Below are 27,100 nucleotides of genomic sequence, written 5' to 3'. Positions count from 1 at the left end.
GTTAGGAGGCCTGGGTTCTAATCCCGCCGCAATAAATGCCCTTGATTGACTGACTGACTATCAGATTTGTTGGCCAGTTCTCCTCTGAAGTGAGCCACCCCAGGGAACAAAAGCAAGGTTGGACTCTAGACCCTGAGGTCGTTATGGGCAGGGAATATGTCCACTAATTCTTTTCTATTGTGGTCACCCTGGGGGCTTAGTACAGTGCTCTGCACATAGTAAGCGCCCCCAAAATGCCATTGATTGATTGACTGAGAGAAGGCAACAAATCCCAAGGAGCTTGAAGAACACATGTGATGGCCAAATCAGAACTCAATAATAATAATAATAATAATAATAATGGCATTTATTAAGCGCTTACTATGTGCAAAGCACTGTTCTAAGCGCTGGGGAGTTAACAAGGTGATCAGGTTGTCCCACGGGGGGCTCCCAGTTTTAATTCCCATTTTACAGATGAGGTAACTGAGGCACAGAGAAGTGAAGTGACTTGCCCAAAGTAACACAGCTGACAACTGGCGGAGCCGGGATTTGAACCCAAGACCTCTGACTCCAAAGCCCGGGCTCTTTCCACTGAGCCATGCTGCTTCTCTTCATATATCTATCTATCTATATATATATATATATATATAAAGAGTATATATACTATATCATATATAGTATATATATATGAAGAGTATATATACTATATCATATATAGTATATATGTATATGTGTGTATGTGTATGTGTGTGTGTATATATATATATATATGTGTATATATATATATATATATACACACTTCTGATTTTTCCCTTCCCTTGGGAAAACTGGGGGTTTAGATTTACCGCCCAAATCACACTGTACAAGGGTGGTTAATAACGGGGCCTGCAAAACCACGGATAAAAGACACCCAAAGATGATCAACAGACTTCACTTCTCTGGGCCTCAGTTCCCTCACCTGTAAAATGGGGATGGAGACTGTAACCCCCACTTGGGACAGGGACTGTGTCCCAACCAATTGGCTTGTATCCACCCAGCACTTATTATTATTATTTATTATTTATTATAATGGCATTTATTAAGCGCTTACTACGTGCAAAGCACGGTTCTAAGTGCTGGAGACGTTACAAGGAGAAGCAGCGCGGCTCAGTGGAAAGAGCCCAGGCTTTGGAGTCGGGGGTCATGAGTTCAAGCCCCGGCTCCGCCAATTGTCAGCTGTGTGACTTTAGGCAAGTCACTTCACTTCTCTGTGCCTCGGTTCCCTCATCTGTAAAATGGGGATGAAGACTGTGAGCCCCCCGTGGGACAACCTGATCACCTTGTAACCTCCCCAGTGCTTAGAACAGGGCTTTGCACATAGTAAGCGCTTAATCCTCCCCCTTTTAGACTGTGAGCCCACTGTTGCGTAGGGACTGTCTCTATATGTTGCCAATTTGGACTTCCCAAGCGCTTAGTACAGTGCTCTGCATCATCATCATCATCAATCGTATTTATTGAGCGCTTACTAGGTGCAGAGCACTGTACTAAGCGCTTGGGAAGTACAAATTGGCGACATATAGAGACAGTCCGTAAGCGCTCAATAAATACGATTGATGATGATGATAAATGCCATTATTATTATTATTATTATCAGGTTGTCCCACGGGGGGCTCACAATCTTAATCGCCATTTTCCAGATGAGGTCACTGAGGCCCAGAGAAGTGAATCGATTTGCCCGAAGTCACACAGCTGACAACTTGCGGAGCTGGGATCAATGACCGGCACATAGTAAGCGCTCGACAAATACTATGATTTAGAGGGGTGTTTCCCCCCCGTCCCTTTAAAATAAAGGACGTCACACCAACAACACTTTCTTTTAAAAATAGCCGGTTTGGTCATACCCCAAAACTGGACCAGACCCCCAAAAAAGAGCTGGCCCATTTGGGTTTGAATACACGGTACAGGGGTTAGTAGGCGACAAGATCCGACCTGCTGAAATTGTAATCCATAACCCTCTGAGACAACAGAATCTCCCCCACCTGGAAGTGCTTTCACGTGCACCATCCCAACGACCGCGGATTTCAGCCGTCCAAACAGTTGCATAAACTTCATGGTCTGTGAAAGAGGAAAAAAAAAAAAACTCTAAGACCCCATTCATGCCGTAAGTTTTCGCTCCTTGACGTCCTGGAGAGAGAAGAAACTATTTTGAAGGGAAGGGGGCAGGAGCGCTTTACCGGCGAACGCATCATCGCCGAGGGGGTAGCGATATTTGATGGGAAGCAGCGTGGCGTAGTAGAAAGAGCCAGCCCGGGCCTGGAATTCGGAAGGTCATGGGTTCTAATCCTGCCCCTGCCACGTGTCTGCTGGGTGACCTGGGGCAAGTCGCTTCACTTCCCTCATCCGTAAAATAATAATAATAATGGCATTTATTATTATTATTTATTATTATTATATTTATATTATATAAGAAATAACAATATGATAACGATATATTATATAAATGATATTTATTATTATTGTTATTATTTATAGAGAAGCAGCGTGGCTCAATGGAAAGAGCACGGGCTTTGGAGTCAGAGGTCATGGTTTCGAATCCCAGCTCCGCCACATGTCTGCTGTGTGATCTTGGGCAAGTCACTTCTCTGGGCCTCAGTGACCTCATCTGTAAAATGGGGATTGGGACTGTGAGCCCCACGTGGGACAACCTGATCACCCTGTATCCTCCCCAGCGCTTAGAACAGTGCTTTGCACATAGTAAGCACTTAATAAATGTCAATTATTATTATTATTATTATTATTATTATTTGTTAAGCGCTTACTATGTGCAAAGCACTGTTCTAAGCGCTGGGGAGGTTACAAGGTGACCAAGTTGTCCCACGGGGGGGCTCACAGTCTTAATCATCAGCGCTCATTCATTCATTCACTCAATCGTATTTATTGAGCGCCGACTGGGTGCAGAGCACTGGACTAAGCGCTTGGGAAGGACAAGTTGGCAACATCTAGAGAGCCGGTCCCTACCCAACAGCGGGCTCACAGTCTAGAACGGGGAGACGGACAACAAAAGAAAACATATTAACAAAATAAAATAAATAGAATGGCAAATATGTACAAGTAAAATAAATGGAGACGATTGACTGAATGAATGAACAGGGACCGTCTCTCTGCGACCGATCTGTCCTTCCCCAGCCCTTAGCGCAGCGCTCTGTACCCAGTCAGCGCTCAGTCATTCATTCATTCATTCACTCAATCGTACATATTTTTTACTCTATTTATTTATTTATTTTACTTGTACATTTCTATCCTATTCATTTTATTCTGTTGGTATGTTTGGTTCTGTTCTCTGTCTCCCCCTTTTAGACTGTGAGCCCACTGTTGGGTAGGGACTGTCTCTATATGGTGCCAATTTGTACTTCCCAAGCGCTTAGTACAGTGCTCAATAAATACGATTGATTGATTGATTGATTTATTGAGCACCAACTGTGTGAAGAACACTGTACTAAGCGCTTGGGAAGTCCAAGTTGGCAACATCTAGAGACGGTCCCTACCCAACAGCGGGCTCACAGCCTAGAAGGGGGAGACGGACAACAAAACTAAACATAGTAACAAAATAAAATAAATAGAAACAAAACATATTAACAAAATAAAATAAATAGAATGGCAAATATGTACAAGTAAAATAGAGACGATTGACTGAATGAATGACTAGGGCCCGTCTCCCTGCGGCCGATCTGTCCTTCCCCAGCGCTTAGTGCAGCGCTCTGCACCCAGTCAACGCTCATTAATTCATTCATTCACTCAATCGTATTTATCCAGTCAGCGCTCATTCATTCATTCATTCATTCACTCAATCGTATTTATTGAGCGCCGACTGTGTGCAGAACACTGTACTAAGCGCTTGGGAAGTCCAAGTTGGCAACATCTAGAGATGGTCCCTACCCAACAGCAGGCTCACAGTCTAGAAGGGGGAGACGGACAACAAAACAAGACATATTAACAAAATAAAATAAATAGAAACAAAACATATTAACAAAATAAAAGAAATAGAATGGCAAATACGTACAAATAAAATAAATAGAGACGATTGACTGAATGAATGAATAGGGACCGTCTCACTGCGGCCGAGCTGTCCTTCCTCAGCGCTTAGCGCCGCGCTCTGCACCCGATCAACGCTCAGTCATTCATTCATTCACTCAATTATATTTATCCAGTCAGCGCTCATTCATTCATTCATTCATTCATTCACTCAATCGTATTTACTGAGCGCCGACTGTGTGCAGAGCACTGGACTAAGCGCTTGGGAAGTCCAAGTTGGCAACATCTAGAGAGACGGGCCCTACCCAACAGCGGGCTCACAGTCTAGAAGGGGGAGATGGACAACAAAACAAAACATAGTAATAAAATAAAATAAATAGAATGGCAAATATGTACAAGGAAAATAGAGACGATTGACTGAACCTTTTAGACTGTGAGTCCACTGTTGGGTAGGGACCGTCTCTATATGTTGCCAACTTGTACTTCCCAAGCGCTTAGTACAGTGCTCTGCACACAGTAAGCGCTCAATACGATTGATTGATTGATTGATTGATTGATTGAATGAATGACTAGGGACCATCTCTCTGCGGCCGATCTGTCCTTCCCCAGCGCTTAGCGCAGCGCTCTGCACCCAGTCAGCGCTCATTCATTCATTCATTCATTCACTCAATCGTATTTATCCAGTCAGCGCTCATTCATTCATTCATTCACTCAATCGTATTTATTGAGCGCCGACTGTGTGCAGAGCACTGTACTAAGCGCTTGGGAAGTCCAAGTTGGCAACATACGGAGCCGGGCCCTACCCAACAGCGGGCTCACAGTCTAGAAGGGGGAGACGGACAACAAAACAAGACATACTAACAAAATAAAATAAATAGAAACAAAACATATTGACAAAATAAAATAAATAGAATAGTAAATATGGACAAGTAAAATAAAGAGACGATTGACTGAATGAATGACTAGGGCCCGTCTCTCTGCGGCCGAGCTGTCCTTCCCCAGCGCTTAGCGCAGCGCTCTGCACCCAGTCAACGCTCAGTCATTCATTCATTCACTCAATCGTATTTATCCAGTCAGCGCTCATTCATTCACTCAATCGTATTTATTGAGCGCCGACTGTGTGCAGAGCACTGTGCTAAGCGCTTGGGAAGTCCAAGTTGGCAACATAGAGAGACGGTCCCTACCCAACAGCGGGCTCGCAGCCTAGAAGGGGGAGACGGACAACAAAACCAAACATAGTAACAAAATAAAATAAATAGAATGGCAAATATCCACAAATAAAAGAAATAGAGACGATGGACTGAATGAATGAGTAGGGACGGTCGCTGTGCACCCAGTGGGCGCTCAGCGGGTACGCCTGAACGAATGAATGAGTAGGGACCGTCTCCATGGCGACTTGCCCTGCCCCAGCGCTCAGCGCGGCGCTCGGCGCCCAGTCGCCGCGGCTCAGTCAAGACGGTTGAAAGAATGAATGACTGACTGAATGAATTTCTGAGAAGGCGCCTCCGGCGGCGACAGCAGCGCCGAGGCCCGGGCCAGCGTGTCGCGCGGCGCTTGGCGCGCAGTAAGCGCTCCGTCAGTACGAGGGAGGAAGGCCGGGAGGGAGGGAGGGAGGGAGGGAGGGGAGAGCCGAGCGCGCAGCGGGGGATCGGGGCACCTGCAAGGAGGCCAGCCGCTCCCGATCCCGTGCCTGTTCCCGGGACTTCCTTGCAGCCTCGGGCCGCCGCGCGCCGGGCCCCGCCCCCTCCTCCCCCTCCGCGCGCCGGGCCCCGCCCCCTCCCCCCCTCCGCGCGCCAGGCCCCGCCCCCTTCTCCCCCCTCCGCGCCGCGCGCCGGGCCCCGCCCCCTCCTCCCCCTCCGCGCGCCGGGCCCCCGCCCCCCTCCTCCTCCTCCTCCGCGCGCCGGGCCCCGCCCCCTCCCCCCCTCCGCGCCGCGCGCCGGGCCCCGCCCCCCTTTTCCCGCCCTTCTCCTCCGCGCCGCGCGCCTCCTCCCCGCCCCCTTTTTAAAATGGCATTTATTAAGTGCCTCCTATGTGCAAAGCCCCGTTCTAAGCGCCGGGGATCAGGTTGTACCCCGGGGGGCTCCCAGTCTTCATCCCCATTTTACAGATGAGGTAACTGAGGCCCAGAGAAGTGAAGTGACTTGCCCGAAGTCACCCAGCTGACAGTTGGCCCCCTTCTCCTCCCTCCCTTCCTCCGCGCTCCGGGCCCGGGCCCCGCCCCCTCCTCCCCCCTCCGCGCGCCGGGCCCCGCCCCCTCCTCCTCCCCCTCCGCGCGCCGGGCCCCGCCCTTTTTTTAAATGGCATTTATTAAGCGCTTCCTATGTGCAAAGCACTGTTCTAAGCGCTGGGGAGGTTAGAAGGTGATCAGGTTGTCCCACGTGGGGCTCCCAGTCTTCATCCCCATTTTACAGAGGAGGGAGCTGAGGCCCAGAGAAGTGAAGTGACTTGCCCAAAGTCACCCAGCTGACAGTTGGCTCCCTCCTCCTCCCTCCGCGCGCCCGGCCCCGCCCCCTCCTCCTCCCCCCTCCGCGCGCCCGGCCCCGCCCCCTCCCCCCTCCGCGCCGCGCGCCGGGCCCCGCCCCCTTTTCCCGCCCTCCCCCCTCCGCGCCGCGCGCCGGGCCCCGCCCCCTTTTTTTAATGGCATTTATTAATTGCTCACGACGTGCAAAGCACCGTTCTAAGCGCTGGGGAGGTTCCAAGGTGATCAGGTTGTCCCACGGGGGGCTCCCAGTCTTCATCCCCATTTTACAGTTGAGGGAACTGAGGCCCAGAGAAGTGAAGTGACTTGCCCAAAGTCACCCAGCTGACAGTTGGCCCCCTTCTCCCCCCTCCGCGCGCCGGGCCCCGCCCCTCCTCCCCCCTCCGCGCGCCGGGCCCCGCCCCCCCCATTTTTTTTTAATGGCATTTACTAAGCGCTTCCTACGTGCAAAGCACCGTTCTAAGCGCTGGGGAGGTTCCAAGGTGATCAGGTGGTCCCACGGGGGACTCACAGTCTTCATCCCCATTTTACAGAGGAGGGAACTGAGGCCCAGAGAAGTGAAGTGACTTGCCCAAAGTCACCCAGCTGACAGTTGGCCCCTTTCTCCTTCCTCCGCGCGCCGGGCCCCGCCCCCTCCTCCTCCGCGCCGCGCGCCGGGCCCCGCCCCCCTTCTCCTCCCACCGCCCGCCGGGCCCCGCCCCTTCCCTCCCTCCGAGTCAGGCCCCGCCCCCTTCACCCGCCGCGCGCGTATGGCCCCGCCCCCTCCCGCCGCGCGCCGGGCCCCGCCCCCATCGTCCCTCCGCGCGCCCGGCCCCTCCCCCTCCTCGCCTTCCGGGCGTAAGGCCCCGCCCACTCCTCCGCGCCTTGCGCACGGCCCCGCCCCCTTCCTCTCCCGCCGCGCGCCGGGCCCCGCCCCCTTCTCCACCCTCTGCGCGCCAATCAGTCGTCTTTAGTGAGCGCTCACTGTGCGCGGAGCACTGTGCTAAGCGCCTGGGAAGTACGAGTTGGCAACATATACAGACGGCCCCTAACCAACAGGGGGCTCACAGCCCCGCCCCCGCCCCTTCTCCCGCCGCGAGCGTCGGGCCCCGCCCCCCTCCCGCCGCGCGCACAGCCCCGCCCCCCCTCACCCGCCGCGCGCACATCCCCGCCCCCCATCGCTCCTCCCCGCCGGGCCCCGCCCCCTTTCCCCGCCGAAACGCCAGGCCCCGCCCTCCCCCCCTCCGCGCGCCGGACCACGCCCCCTTCCTCCCCTCCGCGCACCGGGCCCCGCCCCTTCCTCCCCGCCGCAGGCCCGGCCCCGCCCCCTTCTCCCGCCGCGCGCGTCAGGCCCCGCCCCCTCCCCCCGGCCCCGCCCCCTTCTCCGCGCGCCCGGCCCCTCCCCTTCCCCGCGCCGCGCGCAGTGCCCCGCCCCCTTCCTCCGCGCCGCGCGCAGTGCCCCGCCCCCCTTCCTCCGCGCCGCGCGCCGGGCCCCTCCCCTTCTCCCCCGGCCGCGTGCAGGGCCCCGCCCCCTCCCCCCGTCGCCCCTCGGCGCGTGCCCGGCCCCGCCCCTTCCCGCGGAGGTTCGGCCGAGTCCCGCGCGCCGGGCCCCGGGCCCTTCCTCCGCGCGCATGCTCCGCCCCCGGGGTGGGGTGGGCGGGGCGGGCCCGGCTCCGCGCCCAGGTTTTTAAATGTCCCGCCCGCCCGGCCGGCCGGCCGGCAACGCCGCCAACCTATAAAGAGGGAGGGAGGAGGAGGAGGAGGAGGAGGAGGAGGGAGGGAAGGGAGAGGAAAGAGAAAAGGAAAGGAAAGGAGGCGTCCCCGCCTCACTCGGCCCGGCCCGGCCCGCCAGCGCCGCAGCGTCAGGGTTGAGCCGGGGTCCCCGGGGTGAGAAGAGGACAGGGGGAGGGAGGGGAGAGCAGGGGACACCCAGGACAGGGGCCGGCTGGAGGGCCAGAGGGGGATGCATGCAGGGAGGGAGCGATGGAGGGAGGGATGGATGGAGGGATGGAGGGAGAAGGAAGAAGGGAGGGCCCCCTCCTTCCCTCCCGGGGTGAGGAGCCGGCGGAGTCTCCCCGCGGCCCAGACCCGGTGCCCTTCCGCCCTCCCGTCCTCCCGCCCGCCTTCCCTTTCGGCCATTTTTCGGAGGGCTCCCGCCTCAGGCCTCCGGGCCGCCTCTTCCCCGCCTCGGCGTCCTCCTCCTGCTCCCCCTCCTCCTCCGGCGGCCCGGACCCCCCCTCCGCCCGGCGTGGCCTCGTCGCCCGCCCGCCTCAGCCTGGGGTCATTCATTCGTCCAGCCCCTCGTTCCATCGTATTGATGGAGCGCCGACTTTGTGCTAAGCGCTTGGAAGGGGCCATTGGGCCCCAGGGACAGTCCCTACCCAACAACAGGTTTCCCTCAGCCCGGGGTGGCCTGCCCTTCCCTTCCCCTCCCCGGGCCTCCTCCCTCCCGGGTCCCCTCAGGCCGAGGTGGTGGCCTCAGCCCCGGGCCTCCTCCCGCCTTGGCCACCTCAGCCCGGGGGACCCACCGCCTCCTCCTCCTCCTCCTCCTCCTCCCGCCTCGGCCACCTCAGCCCGAGGTGGCCTTCCCCCCCATTCCCCCCCCCCCCCCCGGGCCTCCTTCTTCCCGGGTCCCCTCAGGCCGAGGTCGTGGCCTCAGCCCTGGGCCTCCCCCCCCACCAACCATGGCCACCTCAGCCCTGGGCTGCCTCCTCCCCACCGTGGGTCCCCTCAGCCCGGATGGCCTTCTCCCCACCCCCCGGGCCTCCTTCCTCCTGGGTCCCCTCAGGCCGAGGCATGGCCTCAGCCCCGGGCCTCTTCCTGCCTTGGCCTCCTCAGCCCTGGGCCTCCTCTCCCCCCTTGGCCACCTCAGCTCTAGGCCTCCTCCCGCCTTGGCCACCTCAGCCCTGGGCCTCCCCCCGCCCTGGGCCTCCTTCCTCCTGGGTCCCCTCAGGCCGAGGTCGTGGCCTCAGCCCTGGGCCTCCCCCCCGCCCCCCCCAACTCTTGGCCACCTCAGCACTGGACCTCCTCCTTCCCTGGGTCCCCTCAACCCTGGGTGGCCTTCTCCCCCCTCCGGGCCCCCTCTTGCCTTGGCCTCCTCAGCCCTGGGCCTCCTCCCCCCTTTGGCCTCCTCAACCCCGGGCCTCCTCCCCCCTTTGGCCTCCTCAACCCCGGGCCTCCTCCCCCCTTTGGCCTCCTCAACCCCGGGCCTCCTCCCCCCTTTGGCCTCCTCAACCCCGGGCCTCCTCCCCCCTTTGGCCTCCTCAACCCCGGGCCTCCTCCCCCCTTTGGCCTCCTCAACCCCGGGCCTCCTCCCCCCTTTGGCCTCCTCAACCCCGGGCCTCCTTCCCCCTTTGGCCTCCTCAACCCTGGGCCTCCTCCCCCCTTTGGCCTCCTCAGCCCCGGGCCTCCTCCCCCCTTTGGCCTCCTCAGCCCAGGGTGACCACCTCAGCCCTGGGTCTCCTCAGCCCAGGGTGGCCACCTCAGCCCTGGGCCTCCTCCCCGGCCTTGGCCACTTCAGCCCTGGGGTGGCCTTCTCCACCCCACTTGTACTTCCCAAGCGCTTAGTACAGTGCTCTGCACACAGTAAGCGCTCAATAAATACAATTGATTGATTCTCCCCCCACCCCGGGCCTCCTTCCTCCTGGGTCCCCTCAGGCCGAGGTCACGGCCTCAGCCCTGGGCCTCCTCCCGCCTTGGCCACCTCAGCCCAGGGTGGCCACCTCAGCCATGGACCTCCTCCCCACCTTGGCCTCCTCAGCCCGGGGTGGCCACCTCAGCCCTGGGCCTCCTCCCACCTTGACCACCTCAGCCCCGGGCCTCCTCCCTCCTTCGCCACCTCAGCCTGCGGCCCGCTCCTCCCTTGTGCCTGCCCACTTCCTGCCCCGGCCATCCCTCCCTTCCTCCCACACCAGGCTCAGGACCGATGGAGGACAGAGGGCCTCGGGGAGGCGGAGAGAGGCCGGGCTAGGCCCGGGACGAGGCTTCCCCCTCCCCTCACGTCCCCATCCCAGCCTCGGGGTGGGGAGCAGATGGGATTGGGGCGGGGGAGTCTCCCCAACCCGGTCCAACCATCTCCTTCTCCCCCCCTGCCCTGCAGTGATGCGGAGGAGGCGCTCGCCATGAGGGAAGACAGCAACGCCGACTTCGCGGGCCGCTCCAGGAAAAGGAAGGCAGACGTGGCCGTGGTGAGTACGGAGGAGGCCGGGGTCCCCCGTGTCCACGCGGGTCAGGGGGCGGGAGTCGGGGGGACCCGCAAACCCGGGCCTGCCCCGCTCACCCGGTAACGCCTCCTTTTCTCTTCCGCCCGTGGTCCCTCGGCCACAGTTTTTGCAGGATCCCGACGAAGAAATCGCCAAAGTGGAGGTGACCAAGAAGAGACAGTTTGGGAATCAGGTAATGGCGGCGGGCGGCCTCGGACGGCGGCCGTCCGTCGCCCGCCGCCGTGCTCCCCCACCCCTTCACTTGGGTCTGTGGGCCTCCCTCCTCCGTCGACCAAGCTTAAGGCCCTTCCCTGCTCCACGGCCCGCTCGCTCGTCTGCAGTTTCATGGTTGTACCGCACAGTTGACCCAATCTGCGGGTTCTTCCAATTCCTAGCTCAGAAGGGAGCGGCACCCTCTGGGATTAAGAATGCCCCCGACTCCATTTCACGCATAGACACGTGAGACGCCCAAAAGCCTCTGGCCTTAACCCGTAAGTCGAGTAGAAAGGAGAAAACCTCTAGGGTTGGCAGGATGAACGCCCCTGAAGATCCCAAGTAGACACCATCTCTCCCCGTCTATAAAAACTCCTACCTCTCTCCCGTCTCGCTACGCACCGGGTCCATGCTCACCCTAAAATATAACGGGTTAGTTTCTGATTCCAATTGGTGGCTTTCACAGCTCCGTGTGTCTAACTGTTGAGTAGATATGCCACTTTTGACTGAGGTTTTGTTCTTTAAAGTAGGGCGGGAGGATCTATTTTTATACTTTTTTCAGCAGTCGTAGTCCGCCGACACACTTATCCATCCCATGAGGAACACCCACTAGAATAACCCCACACAATGTGATATCAGACACCCCTTATGAATTGAGTCTGCGCTATCTACGCTCCTCCAGAAATGGCTGGCGATCAGCGTTAGGTCTTGAGTTTGGGAAGCGCCATATCTTTCCCCCTTCTGCTCAGGTCTTAGAACCTCATAGATAAAAGAGACGGGGTTGTGGCCGGGGGGACAGTGTTTTAAGTTATGGGTCGGGTATTTCATAGGGTAATGAATGACGTGTTGCATTTAAACAGAAGTAGCAGCTGGATCTTTACTCTTTAATGTGCCCCGTAACAGATGGGCAGCATTGTTAGAAATGGTCGTCACCGCACACGTAGGCCTTAGAGTATGGAGCTCTCGTGGGTACGATTCAGGAACGCTGAAAAGGAGGTGCCCACCTCCTATTTTGAATAAATGCACATTATTAAAGTAAAGGGAATTGGTTATGTTCGCCCCCTTTCCCCCAAACTGCTCCTGCCACCCCCAAGAGTCCTGTCTGTTGAAGTCAGATCGGGTTTGCTTGGGTTCTAGCAAATGGCCCCCTGCTCAGCGAAGGTCAGAACGGAAAGTTTTTGGATGCACTGGGCTTTGAAATCGTCTCAAAAACTCACTGTGGGTTTTGTTGTTTTTTTGTCTCTCTCCCTTTCCCCAGACAGCGGGACCAAGTGTATATGGAAACACTTTGAAGCTCCTGCTGTATCTAAGAGGCGATTGTTCGAACCGATTCCCTGGCCTTCGATGATGGCCATTTCAGGGATAATGTAATTGGCTTTTGCTCGTCCATTTTTATCACCTCTGGTATTTAACCAGGTGGAACTTTCACAGTAGAATGAATAAAATCTGCTCAGATGTCAATCCCCTGGAATACAGTTTAATTTTTGTGACCTCCCAAATATTAATGGAAAGAGGATCCCTATGTATTGGGTTTTTTTAGTAGATATTGGTCTATCTATGAATGGGTGTCTCTAAAGCTAGAATTTGGGACTACAAGTCTTTCAGGATATTAGCTATTTAGAATTATTCTTTAATGCGGTTATTACCGATGTCGTCATTTCAGTGGACCGATAATTAGGATAGATATTAAGTTCATTAGCAGTGCAACAGACCTGGGCCCTGCTGCATACCGTCCTGCCATATCATTAGTAACAGAAGCTTAGTAAAACTTCATCTGATCAAAAGCATGCCCAACTTTATGATAATACTGATCTTTTCTTTCTGTAAGGACCATATTATTTTATTAATTTTCCTCCAAAGTCACCGTGCGCGCCTCATGATGCTGATCCCTTTTTCATTTGAGATTGAACCCTTGAGCCGAATTTTAGAAAAAAAATTGGGGTTGCCACTTAAACTGTCCTTTTTGGTTCTTTATGTGGTTTGTTCAAATATTAAATGTGGAGATGACGCATTCCTGGGATCTGTTACCAGTGAAATTGTGGGGATTTAGTTCTTCCACTTCTGATCCATTTTTTTTTAACAGAAAATTAGAACATTAAAGAAGGCTTTGAACACACACCCAAGGCCTGTGTCATCATCGGTTTATACTGTTTTAGAGTTTTTGCAAATCCTGTATAAACTCAAGGTATTCACACTAGTGAAGTGTAGAGTAGCACTATTCGGTTTCATCAGCCGTTGGCAGATTATCTGCCATTGGGGAATACTTGGTGCTCATTTCTTTAGTTCTCCCTGTGACCCACGGTTTTAGAGCTGCTGCCGGTTTATCTGCAAAGGCCTGCCCTCTCAGCTATGCCAACCATCTGGTCAGAGAGGGTGACCCCCCCCCGACTGCTGTGCCCGCGGAACTAGATTTCAGTCCCTCTGATGGAGGGGCAAAACGAACTTGAAGATGTCTCCTGTGGCCCTTTTAATTGGCGTGACTGTGATAGTCACAGTGCAGCAGTCGAGGCGGGGAGGTTGACTCTGTCAGCTGTCACGACACCGACACGGGGAACCGTTTAGACCCAACACCTTGCAACTCTCTCCAGGAGAGAATAATCTCTTTCTCGTTCAGAAAAGAGCATCCCTCCCTTCCCCTCCCACCCTTGGCCATCCTAGCAGTCTGGAAGCACATAGGCCGTGTTTTTTCGACTGTCAGTGATATTGTCGAAGTAATAGCTGATGGAATTTCAGAGTGGTATCTTAGAGGCAACAGGTCACTGCCTCTAGTGACATCACCGAGCCTAATTTTAGTTTGAATTTTCATCTGCAAGCGCCTCAGCCCTCTCTTCTCTATTACACCTTGATGGTTTAGGGCAGCACTTGCTGGGGGGAGTATAATAGTCAGGCGCTACCCTGGCCCTCGAGGAGGTGACTGTCTAGTGGAGGAGGCAGACTCCAAATTAGATCGAAGGAAGAGGAGAAAGGAAAGGGGAATGTGTGGATGAGTCAGTGCCGAGGTAGGAGAATGTGCAGGTCGGTAAATGTGGAGGCGGGGGAAAATGGTGAAGTCGCAGTCGGAAGGGCGAAACCTCAAGTGGAGCCCTGGAGGAGGGGGGATTTCAGAAGGGCTTCAATGATGGGGATCGCCGTTATCTTTTGGGTTTGAAGTGAGAGAGAGCTCGAGGAAGAAGGCTGCGAGCGAGAGGTCGGAGGCAATTCTTAGCATTTACCGAACGCTTTAAGATGTCGGAAGTGCTCGTAGTTTCGTCTCTTCAACCGTGCTTCCATCCAGCGAAGCGCCCTTGGATTCCTTTTCATTAAGATGGCCGCCTGGTGATTCAAAGGCTTCTGGCTCTCGTTGGTCATTCAAAGCAGGAAATCAATCAATCAATCGTATTTATTGAGCGCTCACTGTGTGCAGAGCACTGTACTAAGCGCTTGGGAAGGCCAAGTTGGCAACATATAGAGACAGTTCCTACCCAACAGTGGGCTCACAGTCTAAAAGGAAGTCTATTGGACTGTCTTTCTAAGACTAGCACCGGCCTGATGGAGTTTGCTCAAATATTCCCAAAACAGGCACAACTGATCCGAAATCCATCCTTCAGGAAAGAATTGGAGGGTGGGCTCCTGGGTGTACATTACGTAAACCTGGCCTGTGTTTGCTCAGAAACCTTCAACCCAAAAGATAAAATTGAAGCTTTCTCGTCAGGGAATGAAAGAAAGAGTTGAGCCGGTTGCTCTCTTTTCTTGTTTTTAAAAGAAACAGGCCACGGGTTCTGAAGTCAAACTCCCGGCCCTAGCCGGGACGTGGATTTGAAGCCCCCCAACCCCACACAAGAGACTTTGGCAGAGGGCTCCTCCCAGCCTGGTAGTGCTGGTCTCCAGCAGCGGTGGCCTGGAAGGTGGAAATGAGCCATTTTGCCGGTAGACCTTCATTTTACGTTTTGATGTTCTGAGGTGAAACCACAAGCGAGTGAAGTCAGGGACGCTCGGAGCCTGGAGACTTCATTTTTCCAGATGCCGATGACAGATGGAGTTGCCAGCCGTGAGGACGGGTGACCACCGGCCCAGGGGCTAGGCACCGGGGAGGCGAGGCCTAGCGAAAAGAGCCCGGGCTTGGGAGGCAGAAGACCTGGGTTCTAATCCCAGCTCTGCCATTGGCCTGCTGCGCGACCTTGCGTAACTCACGTTCTCTGTGCCTCGGTTTCCTCATCTGTAAAACGGGGAGCCAGTTCCTTTTCTCCCCCCGACTTAGACTGTGAGCCCCATGTGGGACCGGGACTGCCTCACCCTGATTAGCTCGGCGTGGCTCGGTGGAAAAAGCCCGGGCTTTGGAGTCAGAGGTCATGGGTTCAAATCCCGGCTCCGCCACTTGTCAGCCGTGTGACTGGGCGAGTCACTTCACTTCTCCGGGCCTCAGTTCCCTCACCTGTAAAACCCCGTAAGCGCCCCGTGGGACAACCTGATCACCTTGTATCCCCCACCAGCGCTTCGAACAGTGCTTTGCACATGGTAAGCGCTTAATAAATACCATCATTATTATTATTATTACCGCTGAGCTTAGTACAGGGTTTGGTGCATAGTAAGTGTTTTCCAAGTACCATGAATACTATTTTTATGAATGTCATTGAGCCGGAGGCTGCTCCAGAGCGGCCACACTATCCAATAGGGACAGGAACACCGGGGCACAGTGTGAGTGCCTAGTTTGCAGAAACGCTGCTTCTTCACTAAAGAAAACAGCAGAGCTTAAGGTGCTTCCTCCTCCTCCTCCTCCCCTCCTGCTTTGCCCCATCTCATCACCCCCCTTGCCCAACACTCAAAAGAAGAGGTGGCCCTCCTGCATCTGAAGGCTACAAAGCCACATGGCCTAGTGGATAGAGCACAGCCCTGGGAGTCAGAGGACCTGAGTTCTAATCCTGGCTCCGCCGCTTGTCTGCTGGGTGACCTTGGACAAGCCGCTCCACTTCTCTGTGGCTCAGTTCCCTCATCTGTAAAATGGGGATTAAAACTGTGAGCCCTGTATGGGACAAGGATTGGGTCCAACTTGATTAGCTTGTATCTACCTCAGCTCTTAGCACAGTGCCTGGCACATAGTAAGCACTTAACCGATACTATTAAAAAAAAAAATGCGCTCAGGCCTCTCCGACCTGTCTCTCCCTCGAGGTCTGCCTAAACTGCAGCACAGCAGAGTGGGTTGGCAGTAAGGGCAGTGGATATCCCAGATGAAAATCGTAATATCCCACAGGGTGAAAATTTTAATGACAAAATTTCTTTTCTTTCTACTTCATCTTTACACATCCCATTCAAAAGAAATAAGTTTAGAATATCGCTTTCCTGGTTTGCTCTCGGGCGACAGTTGTTCAAGACTAGAGCATGATAGGGAAAATGAATTTGCTTTCTGTTGCTCATCTCTACTCATTAGCAACTCAAAACTGTCCAAGGTTGCCACTTGGAAAGATAGGGGCAAAACTCAGGGGTCCTTTATCCAAAGTAGTTTGCAGGCAATACATGTCTACCCTCGGTGGGAGTCAGGGAGGCCCAGTGGAAAGCGTCTGGGCCTAGGAGTCGGGAGCCTTGGGTCGGAGTCCCAGTTCCGGCCCGCCGGCTGAACTCGGGTGAGTCACACCCTCTCCGCCTCGATTTCCCTTATCCGGAAAGTGAGGGTAAAATCAACCGTGAGCCCTGTCGGGGATGGCGTCTGAGGGGAAACCGTGGAATCTCTACCCCGGTGCTTAGCACACAGTCAGGACTTAATGAACGGCATAAGGAGGAGAACTCGTATGTGTCGTTTCAGCCGTGGAACAACGGTGACACGATCTACGGGAATCCCTGCGTCTTGATTCCCACACCCGACAAAGAGGATGAGCCGGCATCCCCATCCTCCCCTTATGGACCTCGGAGATTTAATCTGACCAGAACGTCGCCGTTACCGTTACTGGGGTGCGTATTTTACCCTCCGCGGGACCCCCTCCTCCCCCTTCACCCGCCCCCAAACCCCTCAGACGCCTCACCTCTTCACTGCATCGCTTCTCCCGGTGAGCACGTCCGCACACTAAGCAAGTATTTCGTCTTTTGTAGCTGGGCAAACAGGGATGAGGTTTGGAAAATCATGTTAAATAAAGAGCAGACATACCTGAGGGATAAGCACTTCTTGCAGAGGCATCCACTTCTGCAACCGCAAATGCGAGCGATTCTTCTGGACTGGCTAATGGAGGTGAGTCCCTACTGCGTCTGTCGCGGCAAGGATGATCCCCGCTGCCCGTCTAGCTCCTCGTTTGGCCGCCTCTCCCCAAACAAAACCCAAAGGAAACACGGTTTGTTTTCTTGGCGCGGGAGGGAAAACACCTGCAATGCCACAGTCCGATTTTTTAGCAGGCGGTAAAGAGGCTGACCGTTTTTTGGTAACTCACTGACAGGTAACTACATCTTCTCTGGAATCCGCTCTTCCACGAGGAGGGCTTAACCGTCTGGCCTCGGACAAGATTTTTGAACAGTCGGGGCCTTATCTGCCTCCCGCGGCTCTAGCCTGGGATAGAGGACTTTGTATCCTGTTAAGACTGTTTTAATATCAAAACGCGACAAATGTAATGCCTTACTCTTAGGTTAATGCTTAACGGGGTCCCTAAAATGGGCTTCACTTAGGAAGGTTCTTCGACGGCCCTGGGTTTGAAATTTTATAATGGAAATTTCCCTTAAAACGCCGCGAGCTGGATGAGTGTAAATCAGAAAGAGACTCTCCCGTTTCTTTGGAGCTTGACATCTGGGGGCTCGACTACAAACAGTTTACAAATAACTATGCGGCTCTCTAGGTATTCAAAACCCCACGTTTTTGTCACTTGCGAAATTTTTACACACTGGGTACATCTTAAGCTAAAGGCAGGTGCTGAGTGAAGTCCGTCGGAAAAGCTAGCTTTACTCTAGAAGCGAAACCACCTCTCGTCGACTGTACTGTACTTTTTCAGAAGTGAATAGTAAACTTGAAATCTGAAGTCTATTCTTAGATTTGAAATCTGAAAACGAATACTAGGCTTAGTCCTCTAGAAACAAACTGGGTCTAAATGCGCACCCCCAGACTATCTCCTGGACGCATTTTCCCAAAGTAGTGAAGGGTGTGTATAGGGTCTGTTTAAACTCAGTTGGAACATGCCGTTTATAGACCATCATAATAATAATAATAATAATAATAATGATGATGATTATGATGGCATTTGTTAAGTACTTACTATGTGCAAAGGACTGTTCTAAGCGCTGGGGCACTGTTCTAAGGTTTTGCTTATTTGACAGTACTTCTTGGCGGGCCACAACTTCCAATTAGTTCATTTTGGTATTTAAATGTGTTAGCCTCTTTGCTAGCCACCTAGGTGGTGTGAGATTAACCGTAATTTTGCTGTGCCGTAGTGATTTTAAGAAAAATTACAGTGCAATTTTTAAGTCCCGGTCTATCCAAAAAAAAAAAGTACGAATTTAGAATAGAAAGTGTGCTTGTGGTGGGAGATGGAGAGAAGAAGGGTGTAAAAGTGGTTACCATCCTATAAGAAGAGAGGCTTACCATCTTCCCGTCTTCAGTGATCTGTCTCCTCACCTAAAGTTAAGACTTTATGGGCCATAATAAAAGCCTTCCTTCAGATAACTGTAGTAACCCTTTTTTTTAAACCTTTTTCCAGGTGTGTGAAGTCTATAAGCTTCACCGGGAAACGTTTTACTTAGCACAGGATTTCTTTGATCGATTTATGGCAACCCAACAAAATATAGTAAAGACGCTATTGCAGCTTATTGGGATTTCATCTTTATTTATAGCGGCCAAACTTGAGGTAAGTTGTTAATGCGTGCGGTGTTTCGGGGGCCGGGTGGAAGGACGAGGAAAAATGACCCAGTCTAATTTGTAGACTAGAGAAACGTCGTGGTCTAGGGGTAAGAGTATGGACCCGGGTTCCGATCTCAGCCCTGCCGCTTGCCTGCTCTGTGGCTTTTAAGTAACTCTTAACTTCTCTCATTTCCTCTTCACCCATTCTCTTCTGCGTCGCGTCTGGATTTGCACGCTTTATTCGCACCTCCCCGCTCAGCCCCACAGTACTTAGGTACATATGTATAATTTATATGAATGTCTCCCCCCATCCCCCAGATTGTAACCTCCACGCGTGCCTCTGCATGGTCCTCTCCCTAGTGCTTAGTGCAGTGCTGGGCAAATGGTGATTGATTCTCTAGGCCTCAGTTTCCTCATCTGAACAGTGGGGATTCAGTACCCCTCTGCCTTCCACTTAAACGGTGAACCCCAAGTGGGTCAGTGATCTTGTCTGACCTGAGTGTGTCTTATCGGGTCTAGTGCTTGGCGCACAGTAGGAGCTTAACACAGAGGCCACATTATTCACGCATCATTATTATTATTCCCGCATCCCGTTCGGGTGATAAACGATTGGACTGAAGGGGAGGGGCTGAACTTGGAAATCGAAGATGTGAAGGGTCAGACTTCGAAGAGCCCACGCCACTGGGGAATTTGAATATTTGCGGTATTTTATCTGAAGGTCACCGGCCCTTCTTTCTCTGGCGCCTGAGCTCTCTTGGAGACGTCAAATGCCTTGGCCACCGTTGTTCAGATACAGTTGGTGCTGCACGAATGAAAGAAAGGGCCTGCTGAGGCTGAGCCCACAGTAATGAGGGGAGATTTGGGGGGCCCAAGAGCAACTGGGTTGTTGGACGATTCATCTGTTTATTGTCCTGCCCTCCCAAGTGCTTAGCACGGTGCTTTGCGCACAGTACCCGCTCAATAAATGCGACCGAATGAATGGATAAGGTTAGGGCGTGGCAAGGGCAGGCATCGATAGGGCAGGGAAGCACCCCGTGGTGGCTGGGTCACGGCCCAGCGTCCGTACCCACGCGGTAAACCGAGGCCGGGCCCCCGCCGTGTCCTTACCCCACTCCCGCGCACTCAGTGGGCTCAGTTCCTCATTGGATCGAGTGCCGGCCTGGGAGTCGGGTGCTCATGGGTTCCGATCCCGGCTCTTCCGCTTTTCTGCTGCGTGACCTCGAGTAAGTCACTTCACTTCTCTGGACCTCGACCACCTCATCCGGAAAACTTCGGATTGAGACCGGGAGCCCCATGTGTGACAGGGATTGTGTCCAACCCGTTATGGTTGTATCCACCCCAGTGCTTAGTACAGTGCCGGGCACATAGTAAGTGCCTAACAAACACCACCAGCATCATTATTATTAGTAGGGGATGAAGCACACGCCTGGGAGTCAGAAGGACCTGGATTCACAGTAAGCGCTCAATAAATACGATTGATGATGAAGGACCTGGATTCTAATCCCGGCTCTGCTACTCGTCCGCTGGGTGACCTTAGGCAAGTCACTTCACTTCTCTGGACCTCCATTCCCTCCTCTGGGAAATGGGGATGAAGACGGTGAGCCTTATACAGGACAGGGAGCGTGTCCAACCCAATTACCTCATATCTACCCCAGCGCTTAGTACAGTCAGTCAATCAGTCGTATTTATTGAGCGCTTACTGTGTGCAGAGCACTGTACTAAGCGCTTGGGAAGTCCAAGTTGGCAACATATAGAGACAGTCCCTACCCAACAGTGGGCTCACAGTCTAGAAGGGGGAGACAGAGAACAAAACCAAGCATATTAATAAAATAAATAGAATAGATATGTACAAGTAAAATAAGCGCTTAACAAATGTCACAATTATCATCACCCCGATCCCTCAGTGCAGGTCTCGGGCCGGAAGGCTCTGTGCCTGGCGTGAAGCCTGGCCTTCGTTCTCAATAGGAGATTCCACCATCATCACAGTGGCGACCAGTTAGCCGGTCGTCTGCAACGATTGTGTAGCGCAGAACGTGTCGATATCTGCGTGTGTTCGAATCTTAAACCTCCGTTTCAACAAAAACGGACTACGGCTGTTGGGCACGCCGACTTGTAAAGGGATGACTGCCTCGTTTTACGGTGGTGTGTGAAATGGTTTCTTCCCACTTTATTTCAGGAAATCTACCCACCTAAGTTGCACCAGTTTGCGTATGTAACGGACGGGGCTTGTACAGAAGATGAGATTCTTAGTATGGAGTTAATCATAATGAAAGTAAGTACAGGAGCTCAAACTTGACATTTTGTGAACTAGTCAACAGAAGTCTTTGAGGAAAATAAGGCTTTCGAGTGGGGATAGACGCGTAATGCGCTTTTTTTTCCCCTTCCATCCCACGTGATGAAATAGTGGATTTCTAAATTGTGGTAAATAGAGATAAGCAGGATCCCCATGGGGTCGATCTTTATTTTCTTGATCACAGTGGGATTTTTATTTCGTTAAAACTCACTGGGATTGGGAGGGTATCCAATTATCCGGATGTTCATTGTTTCGACCTGCCTCTGAATCGCACGCTCTTCACTCGTTTTCAGGCCCTCAAGTGGAATTTAAGCCCGCTGACGATTGTGTCCTGGTTAAACATATACATGCAAGTTGCGTACCTAAATGATTTTTATGAAGTGCTCCTTCCCCAGTACCCCCAGCAAATCTTCATCCAGATCACAGAGGTATTGTCTCGCGTCTCCTTTTGAAAGACTTTCACACGTCTAGGTAGGCTCTCGTGGAGCGCGACCCATTGCTCGTTCTCTCCGTAGCTCTTGGATCTCTGCGTGCTGGATATCGGCTGCTTAGAATTTCCTTACGGCGTGCTTGCCGCCTCGGCCCTGTACCACTTCTCTTCCTCGGAGCTGATGCAGAAAGTCTCAGGTAGGCGAAACTTCAGCAGCCCTGATGGGGTAGGTGGGATCGAGCGGGCCTAGCCGGAAAAGCCTTCAGCCTCTCCCCTCCTTTCCAGGCTACGAATGGCGTGACATCGAGGAGTGTGTGAAGTGGATGGTTCCGTTCGCCGTGGCCATAAGGGAAGTGGGGAGTTCGAAACTGAAACACTTCAAGGGCATTCCTACTGAAGACCTGCACAACATACAGACACACATGAACAGCTTGGCTTTGCTGGTGAGTAACAGTCATTGCGCGGTTGCTTTCAGGCAGCCGGTCTGTGATTTGAAAACCGGAGGCGACCCTTGGTGCGTCGTCGGCAGGTAGAAGAGGATAAAATCAGAGGCGCTCGCGGAGCCTTGCGATCTGTGGTATCTGTCGAGCGTTTACCGAGTGCGGAGCGCTGTACTAAGCGCTTGGGAGAGCCCAATACCAGCCAGTCGTTAGGCAGTTTCCTGGCCCTCGGCGAGCTTCCAGCAGTCAGATAACATTACCCAAAGCGTGCTCACATTGATTCTCCCACCATCCTCATGGCAGGAAGAAGCTGATGTTCTCCTTTTTCCGCCAAGAGGCCTTCACCCGGACTAAGCCCCACTTTTCCTCAACTCCCATTCCCTTCTGTGTCGCCTTGACTCGCTCCCTCGGCCCCCAGCCCCATCTGTAATTTTATTTGTTCGTTTCAATGTCCGTCTCCCCCACCAGACTGTGGGCAGGGATTGCCACCATTTATTTAAGCACATGGGAAAGCACAGTGCAACAACAGAGTGCTCTGCACACAGTAAGCGCTTTTAGACTGTGAGCCCACTGTTGGGTAGGGACTGTCTCTATATGTTGCCAATTTGTACTTCCCAAGCGCTTAGTACGGTGCTCTGCACATAGTAAGCGCTCAATAAATACGATTGATGATAAATACGATCGATTGAGTGAAAGAAGGAATCCAGTCCAGTCACAGGACTCTACTCTGGCTTCTGAAATGATGTAGGGAAGGAGATCAACGATCGTAAAGGACCCTAATAAACTCCATTTCTGGATATTTCATTCCGTGACATCTGGTTTGCGTCTGACACCCAAATTCCTTTCATTCATTCATTCATTCAGTCGTATTTATTGAGCGCTTACCGTGTGCTGAGCACCATGCTAAGCACTTGGAAAGTACAGTTCAGCAGTAAAGACAATCCCTGCCCACATCGGGCTTACAAGGAGGAGGATCGAAATCTTCTCCATCTGCTACCTTAACCGCTTGTGATACTGACCTTCCACATCACCCCGAACTCCTTCCTGCGTGCCTGACTACCGTTGGCTCGGGAATAACTTGCCGGCTGAGTCGGCCAACCGGTTTTAGGGGCCCGTCTTTGAATCCTCGGAGGATTCCCGTCGGCTTCCGCGCCCCGGAGAGGACGGCAGCCTAGAGCGCCGATCCGGGAAGAGCGACGGAAGAGCCGCCCTCGTAATCCTTCCTTCCGTTGTCTCGTTCCAGGACAAAGCTCAGGCAAAGCAAGCCATATTGGCTGAACACAATAGGACTTCTCCTCTCCCCACCGGTGTCCTGACGCCCCCGCAGAGCAGCAAGAAACAGACCACTGAGTGGAAGGCAGTGTGACTGCCAACGTTTCCCATCAAAGACAGTTTTGCCCAAGTGCCTGTTCCGAGTTCTGCTCCGTCGAGTGCTGCCCGGGGAGTTTCTTAGCTTTTATGGAATATTTTTTTTATTAATGCAAACATGCCCCCTTCCCTGGGAGGGGGTTGTCTTGACAGAAGAAACTCCTGTTTTTCTGGGGGTCGGGGGGAGGGTGGGGGAAGGTGGTTTTTTTTTTATTATTATTATTGAACTATTTTAAAATAAATGGGTCAAGTTCACCAGCCACCTAAAGAACACTGCTGAGTGGTCCAAATGCTGCTAAGGAAGGTGATACTTGACTCCACCAAGTCATTACACACAAACACGCTTGAAGTTAAGAAGCGGCATCCCTGCTTCGCGGGGGTCGCTTCCAATCGAATGGATCAATAAATGGCTGAGAGCATTATAATGCAGAGGGTGAGTCAACTGTGGAATGTAGCACATTTTTAAAGCTTTCTTCCCACCACCCCCCCATTATTGACACCTTTTCGAAACCCTCTTATGTAAATGCTGCTATGTCTCTCTATATCAATTCTTAATAAAGATGCTGTCTTCAAGACAGTTAGTTTTATGGAACTCGGTCTGGTAATTAAAGAGAGCTGTTGGTCAAAGTGGGATTTGTTTTCGTTTTGGGGTCGGGGGGGCTTGGTGTTTTGATATAGCATCTGAACTCTTCTAAATGCGGGTTGGTTCTTTATAAACGCCATTGTCGGTTGTCTCTTCTGGAGAGAGAACATTGGTGCATCCTGTAGACTACAGAGGCTGGCGGGGGTGTACCTCTTCTTGTCTTGATGTTTGTTTTCAACAGTAGTAATAATTGTAAGTCTGGCCAGGCCCCGAGTTGGGGGGAATGGTTGCTGCGAGAAGGGAAATAATAATGATAATAATAATTATTATTATCATCACAGTCCTTTTAGACTGGGAGCCCACTGTTGGGTGGGGACTGTCTTTATATGTCGCCAACTTGTGCTTCCCAAGCGCTTGGTACAGTGCTCTGCACACAGTTTTCGCTCACTAAGTACGATTGATTGATTGATTGATTCCCAGACTGAGCCCCTTCCTTCCTCTCCCCCTCGTCCCGCTCTCCATCCCCCCCTCTTACCTCCTTCCCTTCCCCACGGCACCTGTATATATGTTTGTACATATTTATTACTCTATTTTACTTGTACATATCTATCCTATTTATTTTATTCTATTAGTATGTTTGGTTTTGTTCTCTGTCTCCCCCTTTTAGACTGGGAGCCCACTGTTGGGTAGGGACTGTCTCTGTATGTTGCCAATTTGTACTTCCCAAGCGCTTAGTACAGTGCGCTGCACATAGTAAGCGCTCAATAAATACGATTGATGATGATGATGATGATGATGATTTCATTTATTCAATCGTATTTATTGAGCGCTTACTGTGTGCAGAGCACTGTACCAAGCGCTTGGGAAGTACAAGTTGGCAACATTCATTCATTCATTTATTCAATCGTATTTATTGAGCGCTTACTGTGTGCAGAGCACTGTACTAAGCACTTGGGAAATACAAGTTGGCAACATATAGAGACGGTCCCTACCCAACAGTGGGCTCACGGTATAGAAACTAGAGACCGCCCCAGAGAGAGACAGGGGGGCCCTGGAAACTGACCCGGAGAGACACGGGAAAGCCAGGAACCGCCCTGGACAGAGACGGGGACACCAGAGACCGCCCCAGAGAGAGACAGAGGGTCCCCAGAAACAGCCCAGGAAGAGACAGGGAGTACCAGAAACGGCCCCGGACAGACAGAGGGACACCAGAGACTTCCCCGGACAGAGACAGGGAGACACCAGAGACCGCCCCAGAGAGAGACAGGGAGAGACAGCAGAATATTTGTTAAACACTTGCGGTGTGTCGGGCACTGTACTAAGCACCGGGATGGATACAAGCCAATTGGGTTGAGCACAGCTCCTGGCCCACATGGGGCTCACAATCTGTCCCCATTTTACAGATGAGGAAACTGAGGCCCAGACAAGTGAAGTGACTTTCCCAAGGTCACGCAGCGGACAAGTGGCAGAGCTGGGATCAGGACTCCGGTGGAGTAGCGAGAGCCTTCTAAAGGAAGCAGTGTGGCCTAGTGGGAAGAGCAGGAACCCGGGACCTGGGTTCTAATTCCTCCTCCGCAGACTTGCCTGCTGTGGGACCTTGGGCAAGTCACTTCTCTTCTCTGGGCCTCAATCCCCCTATCAGCAGTATGGGGTTTCAATACCTGTTCTCCCTCCCTACTTACTCTGTGAGCCTCATGGGGGACCTGATTCTCCTGCATCTTAATATTATTATCGTCCTCTGATTAAGCAAACACCACTTATTGAACGGTAAATAAGTTATCGGCCAACCTATTCCACGTCAGTGCTCTGACCAGTTGCATCCAACAGTAGTATTTGAGTGCTTACTCCGTGCAGAGCATCGTACTAAGTGCTCCGGAGAGTTTAATCCAACAGTCGGCAGACACGTTTCCTGCCCACAATGAGCTTACGGTCTGGAGGGGGAGACGAGTGTGAATGTAAATAATTTTTATAAAATATATTTTGCAAATAGGTACATAAGTTCTGTGGGGTCGAGAGTGGGGCAAATACCAAATGCCCAAAAGTCCCCGATCCCAGAGCATAGACATCTTACCTCCTTCCCTTCCCCACAGCACCTGTATATATGTATATATGTTTGTACATAATTATTACTCACTCTATTTATTTTACTTGTACATAGCTATTCTATTTATTTTATTTTGTTGGTATGTTTGGTTTTGTTCTCTGTCTCCCCCTTTTAGACTGTGAGCCCACTGTTGGGTAGGGACTGTCTCTGTATGTTGCCAATTTGTACTTCCCAAGCGCTTAGTACAGTGCTCTGCACATAGTAAGCGCTCAATAAATACGATTGATGATGATGAACACAATCACTGTCTCATGAAACTGGCTGAAGATGAGAAAGAAAGACTTTCAGCCTCACCTTGCCGCGTTGAAAAACCGCCAAATTAGTCTGGAGGCGACATGTAAAATCTGCAAATGCCACTTTATCAGGCGTTAATTGGAGTTCTTCAATTAAAATTGTAGACTTGCCTTTTATCTTTGTTCAGTGTGGCTCCAAAGCAAATGCTGTACAAGTGATGAGCCAATTTTCATTTGGTAACCGGGACCTCGCGTATTTCAAGGAAGTGATTCCTAAGAGGAGCTAATAGCTTAATCTCCCTCTTGGAGGAAGATAGGAATGGGAAAACAAGATAGGTGTAATGAAGCTTCGGGGTTTAGAGAACTTGTTCGGACTGTGATCTACACCCAATCCTCTTCCTCTAGTCGTTTTAGTAACCTAAGAAGAAGTGGGTCAATTCATAAGTGCCTTATTAATGTGTTGTGTTGCCGACTTGTACTTCCCAAGTGCTTAGCACAGTGCTCTGCACTCAGTAAGCGCTCAATAAATACGATTGATTGATTAAAGGAGGCAGTTTTCACTTTATACTGACTGGCTCCATTTGCAGACCTGATTAACCTGAATAAAATCCAGGACGATTATTTTATCCCCCCAAAAAGACAAGATCAGCACAACTTTGTCGTCCAGTTCCTCTAAGGCGGCCTGGCCTAGCGGGAAGAGCACGGGGCTGGGAGTCAGAAGTCCTGAGTTCTAATTGTGGCTCCGCCAATTCATTCGTTCAATCGTATTTATCGAGCGCTTACTGTGAGCGGAGCACTGTACTAAGCGCTTGGGAAGTACGAATCGGCAACATATAGAGACGGTCCCCACCCAACAACGGGCTCACAATTGCACGCTGTGTGACCTTGGGCAAGTCACTTCATGTCTTTGTGTCTCAGTTCTCCTCTTCTCCCTCCTACTTAAGCTGTTAGCATCATGGGAGACAGGGACTGTGTCCAACCTAATTCACTTGTAGCGACC

At 52.4% G+C, this 27,100-nt stretch overlaps 2 protein-coding genes across 6 annotated transcripts in view; one reads left to right on the top strand and one right to left on the bottom strand.

Annotated features, from left to right (window-relative positions):
- Nucleotides 1-17,315, bottom strand: part of LOC119935136 (uncharacterized protein F13E9.13, mitochondrial-like) — a 75,161-nt gene extending 57,846 nt beyond the window's left edge. Inside the window, exons 1-2 of one of the 2 annotated variants that reach the window (XM_038754780.1) lie at nt 16,979-17,315; nt 1,998-2,073 (exon numbers count right to left, since the gene is read on the bottom strand). In XM_038754780.1, the coding sequence (XP_038610708.1) occupies nt 1,998-2,073; nt 16,979-17,008 (106 nt within the window). In that variant the 5' untranslated portion in view covers nt 17,009-17,315. Of the gene's footprint in view, nt 1-1,997; nt 2,074-6,649; nt 6,665-16,978 lie in introns of those variants that run through there. The other variant, XM_038754781.1, reaches the window with a different exon arrangement.
- Nucleotides 5,509-23,772, top strand: CCNE1 (cyclin E1). Of its 4 annotated transcripts, none has more exons than XM_038754779.1 (11): nt 5,509-5,554; nt 10,548-10,635; nt 10,775-10,843; nt 16,640-16,785; nt 16,924-17,059; nt 18,510-18,656; nt 20,826-20,921; nt 21,236-21,370; nt 21,458-21,569; nt 21,658-21,815; nt 23,056-23,772. In XM_038754779.1, the coding sequence occupies exons 2-11, from the start codon at nt 10,570-10,572 to the stop codon at nt 23,176-23,178; spliced, it is 1,188 nt and encodes a 395-aa protein (XP_038610707.1). In that variant the 5' UTR covers nt 5,509-5,554; nt 10,548-10,569; the 3' UTR covers nt 23,179-23,772. The 4 variants fall into 4 exon arrangements, with proteins under 4 accessions (XP_038610707.1, XP_038610705.1, XP_038610706.1 ...); XM_038754777.1 differs by lacking the exon at nt 5,509-5,554 and adding an exon at nt 8,268-8,335; XM_038754778.1 differs by lacking the exon at nt 5,509-5,554 and adding an exon at nt 8,820-8,839.
- The last annotated feature ends 3,328 nt before the right edge of the window (nt 23,773-27,100 follow it).

This window comes from Tachyglossus aculeatus, chromosome 11 (assembly GCF_015852505.1).
Source record: "Tachyglossus aculeatus isolate mTacAcu1 chromosome 11, mTacAcu1.pri, whole genome shotgun sequence".
NCBI lineage: Eukaryota > Metazoa > Chordata > Mammalia > Monotremata > Tachyglossidae > Tachyglossus > Tachyglossus aculeatus.
The sequence above is the reverse complement of the archived record's forward strand: the minus strand, read 5'-3'. Positions and strand labels throughout refer to the sequence as shown.